Consider the following 21474-nt stretch of genomic DNA (forward strand, 5'->3'; position numbering starts at 1 on the left):
AGGGGGGCGCAGGGGATATGGGGGGTGTAGAGGGGGGCGCAGGGGATATGGGGGAGGTGTAGAGGGGGGCGCAGGGGATATGGGGGAGGTGTAGAGGGGGGCGCAGGGGATATGGGGGAGGTGTAGAGGGGGGCGCAGAGGATATGGGGGGTGTAGAGGGGGGCGCAGGGGATATGGGGGGGTGTAGAGGAGGGGGGGGGGGCTCATAGGGGATGGGTATGTGGCAGTGAAAGCATGCACTGAGAGCCCATGAGTGTTATTACATGTACATGGGCACAAGTGCTTACGCACACTGCTGCAATCCAGCGGGAGCTTGTAATCTATAAGGAGGAAAAAACACAAGCCCTGAAACCGTGCTCTCAAGGAACGTGTAATACAGAATGACGCACGCTCCGGGGCACCACTCAGCCAGTCACTGATTATCCAATCACAGAGCTATCTGTGTTGTTTTTCACCTCTGAATACAACTATAATTTTCCTACTACTCCCTCCAGTCCCCTCCGCCAGCTCTAAGGCTGTATGTAAATGTTCCATGTGTAGGTTTCATATAGATTAGTAGTAAGATCATCAGGTCACTTAGTAGAAGTATCTAGTATGGACTGATGTGATATGAACCAGCTGTGAGTGTCTGTGTTTGTTTTTACTAGGACAGCTGGACATGGTGGTAGTTGGTGCTGGAACTGGAGGGACAATTACTGGACTTGCCCGAAAGCTGAAAGAGAAGTGTCCAAATTGCAAGGTGAGCATATACAGGAGCTTTAAATCTAACATGGATATGGTACCACTCCCACCTTTCTAAGCAGAGCTGCCAATACCTAAAACTGAAGCCCAAGGGAATGGGGGGGATAGTGTGGCGGGCCAGGGGCTTCCAGAAGAGTGGGGAGCTCGGTAGTCCAGGTTTATTCTAAAATCTAACCCTCTGGCTTGAAATGGAAATGGATTCAGATCCTGTGAATACTACAACCGTGTGGAAGCTCTGATAACACACAATTCCCCCATTTTATACACCGAGCCGTCACACAGCAAATGGATAGGGAGAGATAGAACTCAGAATTTATTCAACTTACCGTATTTCTCCATTTCAAGAGAAAGGTAAACCAAGTGACATTAATATTGAACATGAAGGTAGAATGCATTGTTCAATCCCGGACTCTCCACTGCAGCTGTTGTACAAAAGTATGGAGGAGTATTTTCAGCCTTGTGCAATAAAACAGTGGCAGAACAGCTTTAAGTCAATGACCAAAACTGGTGCTGAGAATGGCCTAAAAACTAGGCACATGAGAGCATGCCCCTTAAATAACATCATACCACTGGCTTTGTCAATGTATTTGTCTGTGCAGACCACAGTCATGCATCAGCAATGTGTCAGACATGGGTTGATGGCTTACTAGGCACATTTATTTAAGGTGTAAAATGTGCAATTTAGATTTGTAAAATAGCCTTGTGACTAAACTACCGTCTCAGGTAATTGGGGTGGATCCAGAAGGTTCTATTCTAGCAGAGCCTGAGGAGCTCAATCGGACTGACAAGACTGGATATGAGGTGGAAGGAATCGGATATGACTTCATTCCAACAGTGCTGGATCGAATGGTGAGGATTAGGGGTTGAGAGGATGTAAGGAGGGGGGGGGGGGGGGGGGGGAAGGTGGGTTTGGGGGTATGGGTGAGAGGATGTAATGAGGGGGGATTAGGGGTGAGAGCATATGATGAGGTGTGGGGGAAAATTGTTAGTAGTTTCTCATTGGTTATTTCTGTCAGGTGGTTGACGAATGGTATAAATCAAACGATGAGGAATCCTTTGTGATGGCTCGTGCTCTGATCAGGGAAGAGGGACTATTGTGTGGTGAGTATTCCTGCTCCAGAACAAGTATGGATACTCTATGTACAGAATATACGCGATGGGGTATTAATATTCCACGCTTACCTCTGCAGGGGGCAGTTCTGGAAGTGCAATGAGTGTGGCTGTGGAAGCAGCAAAGGAACTGAAGGAAGGACAGAGATGTGTTGTGATCCTGCCGGATTCTGTGAGGAATTACATGTAAGATACAGACCTACGTGTATAACACCTGTGTAACACTAAAAGATTCCTGAGGTATTTCTCAAGCAGGTGCCCGGTCTCCCTTCTGGGTTCCACAAGTCTTTAACATAGTCTTCGGTGCCCCCATTGAATCCCTTACCCTGTCTGTTCACCTGTGGGTGGTATGTTGTGGAATACAGATGGTTGAACCGATAATTGTACCATACATCTTGCAGTCTTTGTACTGTATGCTTTTAGGTCCTTCATTGGTAAGTATCTCTGAAGGAGAGCCCGTGTGACTACATAGTGGTAGAATTCCAGCGCTTTCCTGTTTTCCTCAGGTTTCCATTATTATTATTATTATTTATTATTATTATTATCTTTGACTTGTAAGGCGCCACAAAGGGCCCTGCTCATGAGAGCTAACAACCTAAAGGGAAGGGGGAGACACATAAAGGGTGGTACTAACTGGGGGAGAGAGCCGGGACAAGGAAGTTAGGAGGACTGATAGACTTGAATAAAGAAATGAGTCTTAAGGGCACGCTTGAAGCCTTTGAGAGTAGATGCTCACCTGATGGAACGTGGAAGATCGTTCCACAGCTGGGGAGCAGCCCGGGCAAAGTCCTGAAGACGAGAGTCAGAAGAGGTGATCAGTGAAGCAGTGAGACGGGGGTCAGAGGCAGAGCGGAGGGGGCGGGTAGGAGTGTAGGTAGAGATGAGATTGAAGATGTAGGGAGGGGAAGATTGGCTAAGAGCTTTAAAGGTGAGGGTGAGGAGTTTAAATTTAATTCTGTAGGGTATGGGGAGCCAATGTAGTGACTGTTGGAGGGAGACCGCAGAGATAGAGCGGCGGGAGAGAAAAATGCGGCGGTCAGCAGCATTGAGGATAGACTTAACAGGGTCAAGGCGAGAATCAGGTAGGGCAGAGAGAAGGAGGTTACAGTAGTCAAGGCGAGAGATAATAAGCGAGTGAACAAGGGTTTTCGTGGCTTCCGTGGTGAGAAAGGGACGTATCTTAGAAATATTCCGAAGGTGGAAGTAACAGGATTTAGAGAGGGACAGAATGTGAGGCGTAAATGAGAGGGAGGAATCAAGGATGACCCCAAGGCATCGGACTTGGGGGACAGAAACGAGGGTAGTGTTATTAACAGAAATAGTTATTTGGTAATGGCTTCCCCACAAGAGGATGTTCATTCCCAAGGTAATGCGGTTACCCTTGTCCCCTGTGCTTTGTTCTACTTGTTGTCTCAGTTTTAGGGTCAGCAACTTGGAAAACTTTCCCTATCGTCACGATCACTTACGTGACAGTGGTGGGTCGGTGAGATGCCAGATTATCTACCTCCACGCATGATACTTCGATGGGTTCCCTACACATGTTGGCCTTAAGCTGATTCATGACTCCAACAAAATAGGAAGTGGATGTTTCTCCCCAGCACAACGTAACTAGGGCAATTAGAATCTGTTGTCGACACTGCTGGCCAAAACCCTTTAATGTAATGTGCCCTCTCGGTAAATATTAGCCAGGCTGGCAACTTTTTTAAAGGTTTGGGGTGTCTGGTCCAGCACCCCATCTCGAACCTCTAGCTAGCACAGTTACAAGAATTGTTCCTTGAGGCACAGCAACTGGACTTCCAAGCCTTACACTCATACAATCAATGTTCTCTAAACTTGGTGCCAAATTCAGTATAAATGTCCTGTGACTTTTCAGAGTCCAGATGTCCTGGTGATATGACTCCAGTGTACTGGTGTAGCGCCTCAGTTTCTTTACTTCCTGCAAATGTGTTTTTGTGGCACAGTTAATGCTGTACAGGTGGCAATAGCCTCGCTGAAAATCTTCCCACAAGACCTTTGCCTAATTGTCCTCTGGAACCTTATAGTCCTATAACCTGACTTAAACATTTGCAAGAAAGCAAAGATTTCCCCATTCCCTGTCGAACACCAGAAAGGAGGCATGGGCTTATATCAGTTGACTTGGAACTTGGTTTTTTGTTCCCATAGACCATGTTTTTGTGGCATTTCCATCTGTGGGCCATCCAGCCGAGGCTGCTCCCTATTAGTGTCAGTCCACAATGGTCCGATGGCCTCTTCCTCCATAACCTTTGTCCCCTCGGTTTGCAGGATGTTGCGGTTCTGTGTCCACACTCGTCACAGTCTTACCACTGAATGTGGTGGGGTGACACCGATACAAGTGGGGGCACGTGGCTTCCAATTGCTCCACTCTTTACTGTGGAGTAAAGTTATGAAGAAACACTTGACTGGTATGGCGGCTTGAAATTCTCTCCTAAACATTGGACCCCCCCCTTCCCCGTGTCCTTTGCCTGAAATTGGCAGATGCTTACTCCTTTTCAGGGGAATATGTAGCAGGGTTCAGTCTACCCTCAGCACCCTTGTGTGTCTGCAAAGATGTTAGTTGACACTTGGAGACACCGCAGCTTGTCTACTCATCATACATACAACTGGTGACCTGGTCAGGGAGGGGGATGTGTTTGCAGTTATGTATAGTTACTATAGGTGTGATATTTGCATGTAACCATACTGCTGTATGATCATATTACTGTACATGTGCCATAATTCTATGTGTATGCACTATATAGCGTATTTACAGGACCCTTTAAACACACAATGTCCCTCATCATTGTTTCTCCTGTGTGTCAGGTCAAAGTTCCTGAGTGATAAGTGGATGACACAGAAACAGTTCTTGACGGTGGAAGATCTGGAGGGGAGCAATCCTTGGTAAGATCCGTCTTCTGTGCAATAATCCTTAGATTCCTCTCGTGTTGTACTGATGTCTTCTCTGTATCTGCCTCAGGTGGTGGAACGTCAAAGTTTCCTCTCTGTCTCTTTCTGCCCCGCTGACTGTCCTTCCATCTGTGAGCTGCAGCCAAACCATCCAACTTCTCAGAGAGAAAGGCTTCGACCAGGTTCCTATTGTCTCTGAGGCTGGGTGAGTTTAATCTCGGTAACCTTTTAGACTTTTCTTAGTAGCTTTCGCTTACTCTTTACATGAGCATTTAGTGTGACTGTAATTAGTGGGTGAATGATCTGTCGGGGAGGGGGGTGATCCAGTCCATGCCTGATTGTCTGCATAGGGGATCTGGCCGATGAAGCCTGGTAGCTTTTGTAGACTAATGTGGGCAAGAGAGACAATTCTGTGTTATCCACCCTGAAGATACAAGATCCCATCGCATACATACGTACTCCAGGTTGTACTAGAAAATAGGGAGTAACCTCCTAGAGATGCGTTTATGGCATCATTTAGAGTTTGGAGCAACTTTTGCACCTGGACAAACCATGTTCTAATGTGAGAGGTGTGAATGCAGGTTTTTGGTTTTTTTTTTATGTTTGGCACTTTATCTGGTCTGCAAATTCCAAAGCACCTTCAAGTAAATAAAACTGTACATGACGCTGGTTACGTCAGGTAAGAAATCAAGATGGCAGAATCAAAGATGGGCCTCAAACATATGTGAGTGTTGTATGTGGATGGTGTTCTGGGCACATTTTCTCACCCCTCTGAGTTACAGAATATGAAAGATATATTGAGTCTCCGGCGCTAATTGGCATTTGAAAAAATAAAACAAAACAACAAATGCAGCAAATCAATAGAGGAAGTGCCAATCCTCTAAAACCACACATATAATACAAAAAACAGATTGCGCAAATGATGTTTATATATAAAAATATATGTACATATAATAAAAACCAGACAGAAATTCAGCTATCCAACAAACTGATTCACAACTGGATACATGTGTAAACAATAATAGAGTATTCCAAATATTATCACATATGGCTGTGAGCAGACACAGGCGGTCTATAGATGTATAATCAGCGAATATCATATGCATGAAAAAACTCTCAAATAGTTCCACAATTTGAACAGATCCGCAACCAAACAGATTGATATAAGGTTGTTTCTTAATATTGTGAACACAGATTCCGTTCCAAGTTCTTATTCCAGTGGATTAGTTCACTAATTCTGATAATAATGTTCCATAAAACAGATATATTGATGCATAAATTCACACATGTTTTGCATACTTCTGTTTTGTAAACTAGTAATGCGATGTAGGCATATGCAGCTCATCCGCCGTATAGAAGGTTAATGCGGCTAATATAGTAATCACCACTCTACCGGTCATAGATGAAAATGTAGGACTTACCCGCCTCAAGAAAGATATAGATCCTGGACACCTATCCGGTGATATAAGCAGCTTGTTAGAGTCCGGACTGTGCCTGGGTATGGTCTTGTCTCTGACCGCATAAGCGGCTTTCTGATCCAGGCTGTGCCTGTGTGTGGTGCGCATCACAAAAAAGTATCCGGACTGCAAATCAGATGTAGGAACGTGGATCCTCTAAATATACAAATAGCGCCTCTTAGAGACAATGTTACAGAGTCTTCATAATAACAATGAGGCTAAGGATGAGCACATACTCATAAGGTAGAGAGTAAACTTGCAACGCGTTTCGTCTGTTTGAGCAGACTTTTTCAAGCAGTACTGCTGCGGTCGGAGACAAGACCATACCCAGGCACAGTCCGGACTCTAACAAGCTGCTTATACCTTCGGATAGGTGTCCAGGATCTATATCTTTCTTGAGGCGGGTAAGCCCTACATTTTCATCTATGACCGGTAGAGTGGTGATTACTATATTAGCCGCATTAACCTTCTATACGGCGGATGAGCTGCATATGCCTACATCGCATTACTAGTTTACAAAACAGAAGTATGCAAAACGTGTGAATTTATGCATCAATATATCTGTTTTATGGAACATTATTATCAGAATTAGTGAACTAATCCACTGGAATAAGAACTTGGAACGGAATCTGTGTTCACAATATTAAGAAACAACCTTATATCAATCTGTTTGGTTGCGGATCTGTTCAAATTGTGGAACTATTTGAGAGTTTTTTCATGCATAGGATATTCGCTGATTATACATCTATAGACCGCCTGTGTCTGCTCACAGCCATATGTGATAATATTTGGAATACTCTATTATTGTTTACACATGTATCCAGTTGTGAATCAGTTTGTTGGATAGCTGAATTTCTGTCTGGTTTTTATTATATGTACATATATTTTTATATATAAACATCATTTGCGCAATCTGTTTTTTGTAGAATATGAAAGATAGCAGAGCAGCGATCACACGAAAATAGAGGGAACAGAAATGGAGCTACGTCTGGAGAATCACAGGGGGCTAACGTGTATATTCACCATCACAGGAATAGTGCGTATTTGTTAAGCATACGGGATAAGATAAAATTCCTACATGCTTTGTCGGGCAGACTTAGTCAGGGGACCCCGGGGTGTGATGGTGTTCTCATCTAATGTCCTAATATAGTATATCCTTAATACATCAAGCATCCAATTAAGTAACCTATCCTAGCATATAACTATCATGCAAGTATTAATATACAGAGAGGGGAAACATTTTAATATAAAAACTTCATATTTCATTCACAACAATCATAAATATGTGCATATAAACAAATCAGACCCTTTACATATACAAGTGGGGAATTTGTGTCTAGCTCTCCGCTTGGTTTGCTGCCCAGTATGTAAATAGATATCACCAATCTCTAACAAAATAGAACATAAAAAAGAAAAAAGATGTTTTACATACGTCAGGCGCTCCCTTTATGCACACTGAGAGGATATATCTTCTCTATTCAGAAATTGATAAGCAGCAACAGAATACTAATTCATGTATCTGAACGTCCATTCCTCCTAAACCAACTTGTAAACACATAAGACTTTCATGGTGAAGTATGTCAAAATCATAAACACTATAATAAAAATGGTCTGAAGAAGTCTTTGTATAGTGAAAAGTCTCTTTGTCCCTTGACACCGTGTTGAAAGCAGAATAGTATTTCAATAAAAAAAACGCGTGTTCATCATGCACTTATCACACTCCTCATGAAAATATGCTTACAAGAATATGGCGTTTATCAAGGCATATGATATAATCCCATGTGGAACATCTCGCCCGATCTCATCAGAATCGGTAGAACATAAAATAAAATCAGACTTGTACCAAATAGGATTCAGGGAAACGGACTGGTTCGGGTAGCTGGCAGCTCATAAGCGCCAGTTGTAATCACCCCTTTCGATTCCGTATCGTGAGTCCAAAGGATTGAATCAGTTTAACCAACGCGTTTCGACTTATAACAAGTCTTTTTCAAGGCAGAATAACTAGCTGTGGAATCGGGTAGTCTTTATAGTTGTTCCAAGGTAAGGAACGTCCATCTACACCTTCCTATGTGAAAGAGAGGCTTGACACTCATATTCTCTCTAAGTCCACTGCGATTCAAAGCCAAGGCTTGAGGGTTCCTATGGCAACATATTTTTTCCGTCCGTTCTCAACAGCTGATCTCCGTAAGTATAAATACATAGTAAGCACTCCTATCTAATACAAACATGTCTATCTATTAACCACAGAGAAAAGATCCAATCCGTTTGTTCTTAATTAGTGAAAATAGATCTGTCCCTCGAAAAGAAAAATATATGATCAAATAATATTCAAAAACATCTCATCTCTTTTCTACTGATTCTGATGAGATCGGGCGAGATGTTCCACATGGGATTATATCATATGGCTTGATAAACGCCATATTCTTGTAAGCATATTGGCATGAGGAGTGTGATAAGTGCATGATGAACACGTGTTTTTAATACCATTCTTTCAACACGGTGTCAAGGGACAAAGAGACTTTTCATTATACAAAGACTTCTTCAGACCACTTTAATTAAAGTGTTTATGGTTTTGACATACTTCACCATGAAAGTCTTATGTGTTTACAAGTTGGTTTAGGAGGAATGGACGTTCAGATACATGAATTAGTATTCTGTTGCTGCTTATCAATTTCTGAATAGAGAAGATATATCCTCTCAGTGTGCATAAAGGGAGTGCATGTATGTAAAATCAGACCCTTTAGTACATATAATGTTTGATCTGTGTTTGCGGTAATGTAGTGTGACAAAGAGGCATTTGCCGCAGTCTTCTAAAAGAGGAGTTAGGTAATTGGCTGGCAATCTACAGAAACACACTGCAAACGGTCACACATCTGTATGTAGTTTACTTACGTTGAAGAGATACAGGTGGAGGACATATGTGTGATAAAATCATAGTAAACCATGTAATTTAACTTACATGTTTTGAAGTAGTTTAAAAAAAAACATTTTCCACAGCAAGCAGCAGCCTGACAGAGTGGCAAATTAAAATTAGATCTAGGGCGCTTCAACAACCATAGCAGCCCTGAACAAACGCAGTTCGAACATACAATGGTTTGTACAATGGCGCTCAGTAATTTGTCATACAAGTTGTAAACTAAATGTCAGAAAAACATATAGGAAAATTCCCCATAGACACATGTAACATATATAATGAAGTGAATCAAAATAGTTCCATAAAATCATTAAAGCACTCCCATGACGTATATACTGAAAGGATAGGTGTCTTATGATTATCCCCCCCTGGAGTTATGCTTACATCAACAGGCAGAGGACAATCAGATTCAATAAAGGGTCTTTACATTCTTTCTTCATTTATATGAATGTGGTTAATTTATCAATATAGGAAGAAAGAGGATATATCATATATTCAGATGGTCTCCCATCCAAGTATTGACCGGACTCAATCCTGATTTAGCTTTCAAGATCAGTAAAGATTAGGCTTATTCAGGGTAATGTGGCTAACTTCAGTCAGGGGTTTAACCAACAACAAGATCTAGATGTTTATTCTTTTTTAGAGATGAACCCAGATGTGAGACACAGAAATTTTGTTCATCAAAATCTGTATCAACCATTGAGGGAAAGAACACCAAAACGCACAACGGATGGGCCAGAGGCAAGAGAGGAGGAAAGAGATGTAGGCAGAAGGACGAGATTGAGATAAATGCTGAGGGGGTTTTTAATCTTTCCTCCAAAAAATTGATAGTTCTGAACTATCCCTTTTTAAGTAAGGGCTTAAATTTTGCTCCCTCTAGAGAACCCATTTTATTTGAACTTTTTGTTGAGTTGAATCGGTTTGTACGGAGCTTATGTAGGAAAAAATATTTTGCCAACAAAAGTATTAAGAAAATTGATTCAGATTTGAGTCCGATTGTATTAGACAGTAGTGATCTTGACTGCCTTCACATATTAGAAGAGTTGAGTAGTGAAGGTTTGGGGAAAGTAAGGGAAGAAATACCCAATTTCATCTATGATGTTGCAAATTTAAATGGGAGAGAATCACCTCTTAAGCGATTTAAGTTAAAGTCTGCGTTTTTTCCCACTTCATGTAACGGACCACAGATTGAATGTTTTTATCAGATGACCCTAAGAGATTTTAAGGAGTTGTGCGAAAAAACTAGCTATAATCATCCCAACCTTACTCAACTTGAAAGAACAGCATTGCAGGAATTGAGAAAGGATTCCACAATAGTTATTAGGGCAGCAGATGAGGGAGGAGGGGTAGTGGTCCAAGATACTAAAGATTACATCAATGAAGGGTATAGACAAGTTACTGATTTAGCCTTCTATAAGAAATTACACTCTAATCCCATTTTGGATTTTCAAAGAAGTTTAAGGATGTTATTGGATGAAGCCCTGGAATCTGGGGTAATTGATCGAGACGAATTTAGATTTCTTTTTCCGTTATATCCAGTTACAGCGATTTATTATCATTTAAAAAAGCTACATAAAAATGCAGTTACCCACCCAGGGAGACCGATAATATCGGGGGTAGAATCCCTTACTTCCTCCCTCTCTTTTTATGTAGACACATTTCTACAACCCCGAGTTGTTCAACTCAAATCACATATTCGGGATTCCCTTCATTTATTGAACCAATTAAGATATTTGGAATGGAAAGAGAATTACGCTTTCCTTACTCTGGACGTGGAGGCTCTCTATAGTAACATACCGCATGATAAGGGTATTCAAGTGATTGAACAGTTGTTATCAAGAGACTCTCTTCTAACGGGTGCACATGGAAAGTTTATTGTTGATTCCATTCAATTTATTTTGACCCACAATTATTTTCTCTTTGACCACAGTTATTATTTGCAAATTATGGGTACGGCCATGGGGACCAGGTTCGCGCCGAGTTATGCCAACCTGTACATGGGCACCTTTGAGGAAGCCCATGTGTGGGAAGGCGGGTTCGGCGCGGACCTGGTTTTCTATGGCCGGTACATTGACGACCTATTTATTATATGGGGAGGGGGAGAGTCATGTGCACTTTCATTTGTTTCTGCTCTGAATAATAATGAATATAATCTGAAGTTTGTCAGTCGTTATCATGTATCTAGTATGGATTTTTTAGATCTACAGATGAATATCGAGAATGGGAAATTGGTGACTTCCACTTATAAGAAGAAAGTTGATGTTGTGAGTTATTTGCACTATAAGAGTTCACACTATAGGAAATGGAGAGACAACATACCAGAGGGTCAGCTAATGCGACTTAAGAGAAACTGCACTTCACTAGAAACATTCAATTTACAAGCAGAGTCCATGTTGGGGGACTTCAGAAAGAAGGGTTATTCTGAACAATGCTTTGAAAGAGGTGTCCGTATTAGAGAGGGATATCGTGTTACAGAAAGAGAATACCCATGGGCCTAAGAACCAGAGAAAGGAACAAGTTGATACACAAGGGTTTGTTGCCTTTTATATCCAAATATGACAACAAGTCGGGGGAAATTAGGAGGATTTTTACAAAGAACTATCCCATTCTTCAACAGGACAAGTCACTTAGACAAATATTACCACAAAATCCTAAGATCATTTTTAAGAGGAACAACAATCTAAAAAATCTACTGGCACCCAGTTTGGTTCAAGGTATACGGAACGAGGTGGATAAGATATCATCAGCTGGTAGTTGGTTTCCTAAACCGATAGAAGGTTGTTTCAAATGTGGTTTGAATAGATGTTTAACGTGTACTTTTATCAACAATAAGGTGACAGATCATCCATATGAACAAGACGTTTAAAGTGAGGGGATTTATCAACTGCAATATGTGTTATGTTATTAATCTTTTGAAATGTAGCTGTGACCTCATTTATGTTGGAAGAACTACCAGATCATTGAAATTGAGATTTTTAGAGCATAGGAGGAACATCTTAAATAGGAAGACCAATCAGTGTTCCCAGTCACTTTAATATGGTTCATAATGGGAGAATAGAAGATTGACTATATGTGGTTTGGAACACGTTAAACAGACCACGAGGTGAGGTGACCACTTTAAAAGACTTTGTACACAAGAGGTCTTCTGGATCCATCAATTGGACGCTTTGAGCCCAAGAGGACTTAATGAAGCGCTTGAGCTAAATGAGGTGCTGTCTTGATCTCGATCATTTAGTTTGGTATCCTACTCATGGGTACATGAGAATTAATTCCCTATATATATATATATATATGATATATATGTCTTGCCATTGGGGTTGATTAGGTTTTATATATTGGAGAATACAAGACTCTTTGTCGCACACTCCATAGTCTCTGGTATCCTTATGTGGTGCTCGTACGGGCGCCTATTTGTCTGAGTATTTAGCTGTTATAAAGTTGACACCAAGGGCTAGATTTACTAAGATGCGGGTTTGAAAAAGTTGGGATGTTGCCTATAGCAACCAATCAGATTCTAGCTGTCATTTTGTAGAAGGTACTAAATAAATGAAAGCTAGAATCTGATTGGTTGCTATAGGCAACAAATTTTGGAGATGGCTTTTTATTTGAACAATGCATTTGGAATTATATATGCCTTGCATATCTACACATGGTTGCTGCCGGTTCTGATTAAACTAATTGAGCTTCAGTCATCAAGACCCACTAAGGAAAATATATTTGTATAAATTATATATATATATATATATATATATATATATATATATATATATATATATATATATATATATATATGTGTGTATGTATGTATTTTTGGTTATGGTATCGGTGTGAGAATTTGGGTTTCTGTCATTTTTATGGATCCTGAATGTACTAAATATGATCCGTGTCGTGAGGTTGTTATGCTAAATATGAGTTGTAAAAAATTGAGAATTTTTTTTTTTTAATTCTTTATTTTGGTTGGTCAACCAATAAAGAGTTAACACAGTATGTGGACAAAACATCTAAAGTGTATACATATAAGAACATTAACATTGTGATAGGGACCAGCGAAGGTGCCCTTCAATAGATTGAAACATAAATTGACCATTTTTTTTTATTATTTTTTTTTATTCTTGTTTTTGTTTAGGTATATAAGCAAATAATACAAAAGGTAGAATGGGGGGTGAGGGTAAAGGAGAGTTAGAAGGGGAGGGGACCACAAAGGCTGGTGCAGATATGTGATTGAAGAGAGGGTATAATGTAAATGTTAGAGAATCAGAAAGTGGCTAAACAGGAGCAGAGTCCTGATCGCCACTCACGGGTCATGATGAGATTGTTAAGGGTCAGAGGGGAACGAAATGTTCTGCAAACTGCCAAGGAGCCCACACTTGGTTGAAATTGTAACCTCTATCGTGTAAGTAGTAAGTAATCTGTTCCATGGCTGCTACGTGCCAAATTTGCTTTTTGAGAGCAGATGGAGACGGAGGGGAGCTACGTTTCCAATTAAGGGCTATAAGGGATTTGGCGGCTGTAAGGATATGTGCAGTAAGTTTCCTAGAAAATTTATCAAGGTCTGGGGGAGGATAACAGAGGAGAAAAATCCAAGGGTCTTTTGCCACGGGAGCTTCAAATAGGGTGTTGATAAAGCCATGGATCGCGTCCCAAAAGGGAGTAATAACTGGACAAGTCCACCAGATGTGTAGCATTGATCCCCTGTGGCCACAACCCCGCCAACAGTCAGGTGACGAGGAAGGGAACATTGAATGTAGTCAGGTGGGGGTATAATACCAACAATAATACATTTTCTAGGATGTCTTTTAGTTTAGTCGATATGGATCTTTTGGCTATCCCCAGTCTTATGTCCTCCCAGGCCTCCTCGTCTGGGGGAGGGGGGGGGGCAAGATCCCTCTCCCAATCAGCTTCATGCGGGAGTTGTGGAAATTTAAGGCCGGCCTGAGTCCAAATGCGGTATCTTACCTTGGAGAGGCAAGGAGGGAATATAGGATTGAACCAGATGGGAGTCAGGGGGGAAAGGGCAGATGTGAGTTTTAACTTAAAGGAATAAGAATCCCAAACATTAATGTCAAATTTAGTAGTCGGGAGTAGTTTAGAAGGGGGGGGGGGGCGGTGTATAGGGGGTAAACCCCATAGCGGGGTAGAATCAGGAAGGGCTATATATGCCGCCTCTAGGTCAAGCCACAAGGTGGAACCCGAGGGGGCATATGATGCAACAATTTGGGAGAAATGGGAAGCCAGATAATATAGTTTGATATCAGGTAGACCTCTGCCGCCACCAGAGATGGGCTTTTTCAGAACGTTGAACGAGACCCTTGGGGGTCTGTGATTCCAGATGAAACGAGTCAAAGCTTTCTGGATATTAGATAGGACGGTGGCAGGGACAGCAACTGGTAGGGTTTAAAAGAGATATAACCATTTAGGTATAATATTCATTTTGACTGCTATGATCCTGCCCAGCCACGAGATAATAAGACTGTTCAAGGAAGCCAAATCAGACTGCATTCTGGAGAATAAGGGTGGGAAGTTTTCCTGATAAAGGAGGTCATATCGAGATGTAAGATAGATAGATTCCTAAAATTTTTATGAGATATTTTTTTATATATATATGAGATGTTTCAATATCTTAATGGAGATTACTGAATGTTTATATCCCATTATAAGCATGCTAAAGGTATAAAGTGCACACTTTGAATCAGCTGTAGACTGATTAATTATAATGAGGATATATAAAGAGGTATTGGATTGTAGCAGAACACTTCCTCTGATGAAATCACCCGGCAGGTGAAGAAACGCGTCGGGTAACTTGGATACTTCACTGAGCCGTTGGATATTGCAGCTCCTTGACCCTGTTACTGCTCACATTGATCTCCTGGAGGTTGTCATTTGGTGATTTTATCTTCAAGCCGTGCGATCCTCATCCGTTTGTGGTGTCACGACTGTGTCAGCTGCTACTGAAGTTTTCCAATTTGGAACAGGTTTTCACAGCTACGGCTCCACCGAGGGCTCTACGGAGTCTCACTATCTAATGAGGTGTATGCGCTTACAGACCTTATTACGGGACTGATCATCGGACCAGGTCTGTATTGCGCTGACTGCATATGCAGTAAGTGACATCAATTACCTTTAAGAGTGTTCATCGTTCGGAAGTAACGGCGTTCACCTAACCTCTGGGATTCATGTGTAAGAGATACTGAAGTGGTGTTTGCTTTATCAACGGTGTTATTCATCTTTTACATCATTAGTGTGGCCACACTTCTATATTCATTATTGCTCCACTTCGTGCTCTTATAACCGGGTCATTGGACAATGGTATTTCCATGTTCTGTCACCTTATTTTTGAGTGACTAATCAGTTCATACACCATCTGCACTGAACGATTTTTATTGTTGCAACAGTTCCATTTGATCTGTAATAAGCTTAGTCCAATATTCACTGGCCAGTAATGGTTTTATATTACATGTTTTGTTTTTATTATTAAAGTGTTTTATTTCCACCACACGGATCAATTAGTGTATTATGTGTACAACAGTAGCCAGCGCTGTTGTTTGTTTTGTTGTATTTCCCTTTGTTTGAGATCTCATTGATCTCTACAGCTGCAGACACTGTTTTACACTTATTCTCCGTTTGAATATCATTTCTCCGTGCGCCAGGTGTCTTTGGTTTGTTTTTTCTAAGCAGGATTGGGTCTGGTCAATACTTGGATGGGAGACCATCTGGATATATTATATAGAGATGTGGTTGATTTATCAACATAAGCCTGACAGGGTGTGTCTGCAATCAAAACAGAGCACCTGCAGAGGACTCATTTTTAAAGGCAAGGTGGATGTGTCATCTGTCTATCACGTTAGGGCTGTGGGAGGAGGGTAAACTATTTACTTAAACCTGTCTGTTTTATCGCTCAGTGGTGACAAATGCCAGATAATGAACAGAGGTTAGGGAGTCTAGCGTTAGGGTCACAAGCATGTGGAACTCTCTGCTTTCATTGTCAGGATGATAAAGCAAATTGACAGCAAAGTCAAAAGCAAAAAGATGTTCGTGTGTGCATCACCTGAATTGTGCCTGTGTCACAAGTGGTGTCAGCAGTGGGATGTGCAGGAAAGCAAGTTTCTGCTACCCAGAGCCGTAACTTAGAATTCTAGCGACTGGGGCGAGAAAGACAAATGCCGCCCCCCTAGCACTCAATTTTAACCAAATGAACCTAGAATATTCTGAAATTGCACCCCCCTTCAGCGTTGTGCCCTGGGCGATCGCCCCTGTTGCACAGCCTAGTTACGGCCCTGCTGCTACCCAACCTGCGCAGACATTAACATGGAGGAAATTTTGAGAGCCCTCGTGAATGTGGCTGCTGCACAGCAAGAGCAGCAAGTTCAGGTGCTACGCCAGGCTCTTAAGGCAAGAGTAAGTCCAGGTGAGGCGTGACAGAAATCAACCACCTGTTCCCGCTCTGCAGAAAATGTCACCAGCTGCTGACATAGAAGCGTATCTGGTGTCCTTTGAGAGAGCTGCAAAAAGGGCAAATTGTCCTCCTGAATATGGGGCTGACGCTCAGGGAGCTTATATGGATCTTGATGCGGACTTGGCCGATTATCAGTTCTTAAAGTCAGAGATATAGGCTTGCATTGTGGTTTCGGGGCCAGGCCGAGCCCAGTGCTATCACGAGTGGTGCTATGAGAGACATACCAGTCATAGCACAATTGGCTGAGTTTTCTCAAAATTTTTAAAATGGCTGCAGCCACAGAAGAATTCACCTACTTGGATTATTGAAGTTTTGGTGATCACTGCATCTGGGGGCTGAATCACTGTCTGCATAGATGAGTGCTGCAGTCAGACCCACAAATGTATGAAGAGCATGTCACAGTGGTAGAGGTTTTGTGTTTTACATCAAATGACCAAAGCACCTGCGTTTGTGTCAATGCCGCGCTAAAAGCCAGGTTTGACAATCCTTGCCACCATGTCCAATGGTAAAACTGTTTATTGACAGAGGGCCAGTTACAAAGCTGTCCAGTCTGAACTGCTTTGAATTGTGACGAGCCAGGCCACCTCAGGGTCAAGTGTCCTAAACTTCCGGAACCCATGGACATGTTGGGCCTGCTTAGCCAAGCTGTTATACTATTATTCCCAAATCACCAAGTCCTTGTTTGTTCTGGTTGACTGTGCATATCAACCAAAATATTGTCCTAGCTTTGGTTGACTCTGGGAGTGAGCTTACATTGGTTTCCAGCTTTGCCTTGCCTGAAACCATAACTGCTTGGTTGCCCATGGTGAAGGTACTGTGCATACAGGGGACAACTAAGGAACATAAGAGAACTTTTTTGCGAATCACACTTTAAAACCAAATGGTTATGGTGGTGGCTGCCATAGCGACTGAACTGTCCTATCCACTTATTCTGGGGCGAGGAGAGGTACTCTGTGAGCCTGGCTTTCAAGAATCTGCCAAGAAACCACAACATCTGAACATCAATCTTTGGGAACGGCCAATCTGGAATGCTATCATGGGGGTCACGGCAGGATTTCTACAAAAGTATTCTTGTGCGGGGAAGTACGGATAATCCAAAGCATCGCTGTGGGATACGGACTGGTCCACAATACCAATTTTGTTTCCTTTGGAGGACTTAAAAGTATTGCCTGTCCTGTCCCATTTGTCAGAGAACCTGTCCTATACCCATGTACAGGGCACCTCTTATACCAATAGTACAAGTCCCCTTTGAACATTAAGCTATGGACCTTGTGGGGCCACTGGAGAAATCCGCTCGTGAGCATCAATATATATTAGTGGTGCTTGACTATGCAACCTGATATCCCCTACGGAACATGAAGTCCAGCACCATAGCTAAAGAACTTGTATTGATTACATGTTCGGGTATTCCCAAGGAAATTCTCACTGACCAGGGCACCTTGTTCATGTTCATACTGAAGAAGGATGTGTCGGTTGTTAGGGGTGACTGCTCTTCACACCTCTATATACCATCCACAAACGGACCAATTGGAACGCTTTAACCGCACATTAAAGCACATGGCAGGAATAAATAAAAAAAGATTGGGAGACTCTTATCCCATATTTGATGTGTGCCATCCATGAGGTACCTCAGGCCTCAACAGGGTTTAGTCCACTTGAATTATTGTTGGGGAGACAGCCCAGGGGTATCTTGGATATGTTGAAGGAAGGGTGGGAGCAGTAATACCCTAAGGAGCCAAATCTGGTACAATTAGTGTCCCAAGTGTAAGAGAGGCTGGGAAAGATGTGTCCCATTGTATAACAACACGTAAAAGAGGCTCGGGAATGGCAGAAGAGAAGTGCTGTAGTTCGATCTTTCAAGCCTGGGGACAAGGACCCAACCCAGGAAAGCAAACTTTTCGTTCACTGGCAAGGTCTCTATAAAGTCTTGGAGGCTGTCGGTCCTGTCAATAACAGGGTCCGTCAATTGGAAGGGAGAAGGGAGTAAGAAACCTACCATGTCCGTCTCCTTAAACCTTTTATATCTCACCTCTTAAAGTCAAAGTGGTTTAAGCTTCATTAAGGTCTACTCAATTAACAGCTAATCTAGAAAAGTGTGTCATAGCTATGAAAGAAGACAAGTAAACAGCAGTAAAACCCCAACTAGACAAGGTGGAAACGGTCAAAAACTAGCCAAGACTGGAAAAGAATTGGCATTTAACAACCTTTTTTAGTAGGTTACTATGGGTGAATGGTGAGCCATTTCGCCTCCACAGCTGCTCCACTTATGGACTTGTTAAAGAAAAGTCCAGATTGATTAGCCTGGTCTGACAGAAACAGTTTGGCCAGATCTTCGGTTAGCCCTCTGTTCTTCTTCAGTACTAGGAGCACTGGACTTTACCCGGAGGTTCTTTCTCCAAACTGATGCTTCCAGTGTTGGCTTAGCTGCAGTCTTAGCCACAGGACAAGATGTTCTATTCCATCCTTTTTCCTGCGATAAGTCAGAAGATAATTCCAAGGGTACAAAATATACAAGGAGTGCCTTGCCATAAAATGGGCCACAGAAGCTGTGTGCTATTAGCTCTTGGGCAGAGAATTCTCCTTGATAATGGATCATGCATCATTGCGGGGAGGTAAATGCCAAGGTAACCTGCAGATTCTTGGCACTGCAACCTTTCCAATTCACAGTTGAACGTACACTGGGGATTTTGCATAAAAATGCAGAAGAGTCATGGAAATTTGCGCTCCATGTGAAGTCTGCGCCCCCCGTACTTGGTGAGGGGAAGGGATATGTAACAAAGGGAGGTGTTTGCCACAGGCTAAAAATAGGAGACAGGTATTTAGCTGGCAATCTGCAGAGAAAGGCTACAAACAGTTGCACATTTGTACAGTGGTTCACTTAAGTTAAAGATATAGGTGAAGGATATGTGACAGAATAATAGTAAAGAGTCTGAATTAACTTGCATGTTTTGAAGTGGTTTAAAAAAACATTTTCCACAGCAGCCTGACAGGGTGTGTCTGCAATCAAAGCAAAGCACCTGCAACAAATTGCCTTTTAAAGGCAAGGTGGGTGTGTCATCTGTCCATCAAGTTAGGGCTATGGGAGGAGTGTAAACTATTTAAACCTGTTTGTTTTATTGCTCAGTGGTGACTGATGCCAGATAATGGCCAGCAGCTATGGAGTTGGTCTCTGTCTATCTAGCATTAGGGTCACAAGAAAGAGTGTGGAACCCTATGCTGTCCATTTACTTTACCATCCTGACAATGATAGCAAAGTAAAAAGTAAGAAGGTGTTTGTGTGTACATCACCTGAAGTGTGCCTGTGTCACAGTGGTTACTTGTACATTGCATCAACTGTGGAACACAAAATTGGCTGTTTTATAATCAAACTTTAGCTATAAAATAACACTGACCGTTCTATCCGTATAATATCTCCCGCTTTTATTTAGGTGTTGATAGTCACGGATTACCATCTGATAATCCCATGTTTGCATGTAGCACGATAATAAAGCTATTGGTGTAAAAGGAATATAAATATTTGATCGTTGACAACAGATCATGATTCATGATTTTAAGGAGGTTCTAAGAATAGTGACGCCTCGAGTATAACTTGGTGCATCGGAGAAAGCACAGAGAATTGTAACCTGTGAGCCACTGCTGATTGCATGGTTGTACTTTTATTACATAGGTAGGACTGTACATTCTAAATGCACTTTTCCATATAAAATACTCTTGGATGGTGCAAAGAGGGTCCTGCTGACATTGTACAGTAGGCTGTCATTATTTATCCCCCACCGTTCCTCCAGAGTCTGTGGCTTCCTCCAATCCTGCATATGCACCTGCGTTTTCATCTAATACTGTGACTGTGGGATGCTACCCCCCCCAGATGCCTTACTACCCCAGAGCAGAGACCAGGCCTGCATCTCCTGCTTTTCAGTATTGCAGGTCCGGGTGCCAAGTGCAGACTGAGGAGTAGCTCAGTGTTACTATAAGGCTGGGTGCTGCAGTCTCCTCACTGTGGGCACAAACCATGCCCTAGTGGCTATACATGATGCAGGCCGCTGCCATATGGGATTTTCCTCAGGAAGTACTGCATCCTATGGTTCTAGTTTAATCCCTTGGCTGCCAGCACTTAGCCTCTTCTCCTGCTGAAAAGTCCTGTGGAGGCAAACTGTGCTCCTGTTATACACTAAGAGCCTCTACACAAAAGGAGAGCTGCTGGCTGACTCCAGGGGGATGTCTGCAAAAAGGAGGGGTAGTGACTGAGACAGTCCAGTACTCTCTCAGCATGCACTTTAGCAGACAACCAATGCTGGATCCATGATATCTGAGGCACTATGTGTACATTCAAGCTGGGTTACCCTACAGTGCCCCCTCCCCTTGGCCCCGGAGGCTACTATATGTCTTCCAGGGAGACTGACTGTTCTGTAATACAGAATTAATTTTGTTAACCAACATTAAATGGGTATAAAGGTGACATCCAGCCAAATGAAGGACACATGAACATGTACTTGACTTCTCTCCGAGTATGAGATTGAGGCGATTGTGTTGGTGACAGCGGTTATATGCCCTCTGTATAGACACACAAAGGCCTGGCATTACCAGCTTTGTTTTATGTATGGTATTCTTTATAGGATGGATCCATCGGTGAGGTCGCATACAGTCACACAGCAATTACCATAGCTAGAAGGGAAGTTGCTCTGTTTCTAGTCTTTTCTATATAGGATCAATGTTTTATCATTCATAATTGCAGAAGTGACTAGTTGAGGCAAAGTCTATATGTGTCCTTAAAAGTATAACTAGCAGTAGGCACGCAATATGCCTCTTATTGGTGTGACGTACAGAACACGTAAAGGTGGGAGAGGGAGCGCGTGTTACAGATGTGCATGAAAACTAGTATAAACTTACAAAACAAA

General features: G+C 42.2%; 1 protein-coding gene across 2 annotated transcripts in view; it reads left to right on the forward strand.

Annotated features, from left to right (window-relative positions):
• CBS (cystathionine beta-synthase) overlaps positions 1–21474 on the forward strand; it is a 48800-nt gene that overhangs the window by 11877 nt on the left and 15449 nt on the right. For both annotated transcript variants that reach the window (XM_075197567.1, XM_075197568.1), the window contains exons 8-13: positions 648–739; positions 1465–1590; positions 1758–1842; positions 1932–2037; positions 4672–4749; positions 4826–4960. In XM_075197567.1, the coding sequence (XP_075053668.1) occupies positions 648–739; positions 1465–1590; positions 1758–1842; positions 1932–2037; positions 4672–4749; positions 4826–4960 (622 nt within the window). The remainder of the gene's footprint in view (positions 1–647; positions 740–1464; positions 1591–1757; positions 1843–1931; positions 2038–4671; positions 4750–4825; positions 4961–21474) is intronic.

Source organism: Mixophyes fleayi, chromosome 2 (genome assembly GCF_038048845.1).
Source record: "Mixophyes fleayi isolate aMixFle1 chromosome 2, aMixFle1.hap1, whole genome shotgun sequence".
Classification (NCBI taxonomy): Eukaryota; Metazoa; Chordata; class Amphibia; order Anura; family Limnodynastidae; genus Mixophyes; species Mixophyes fleayi.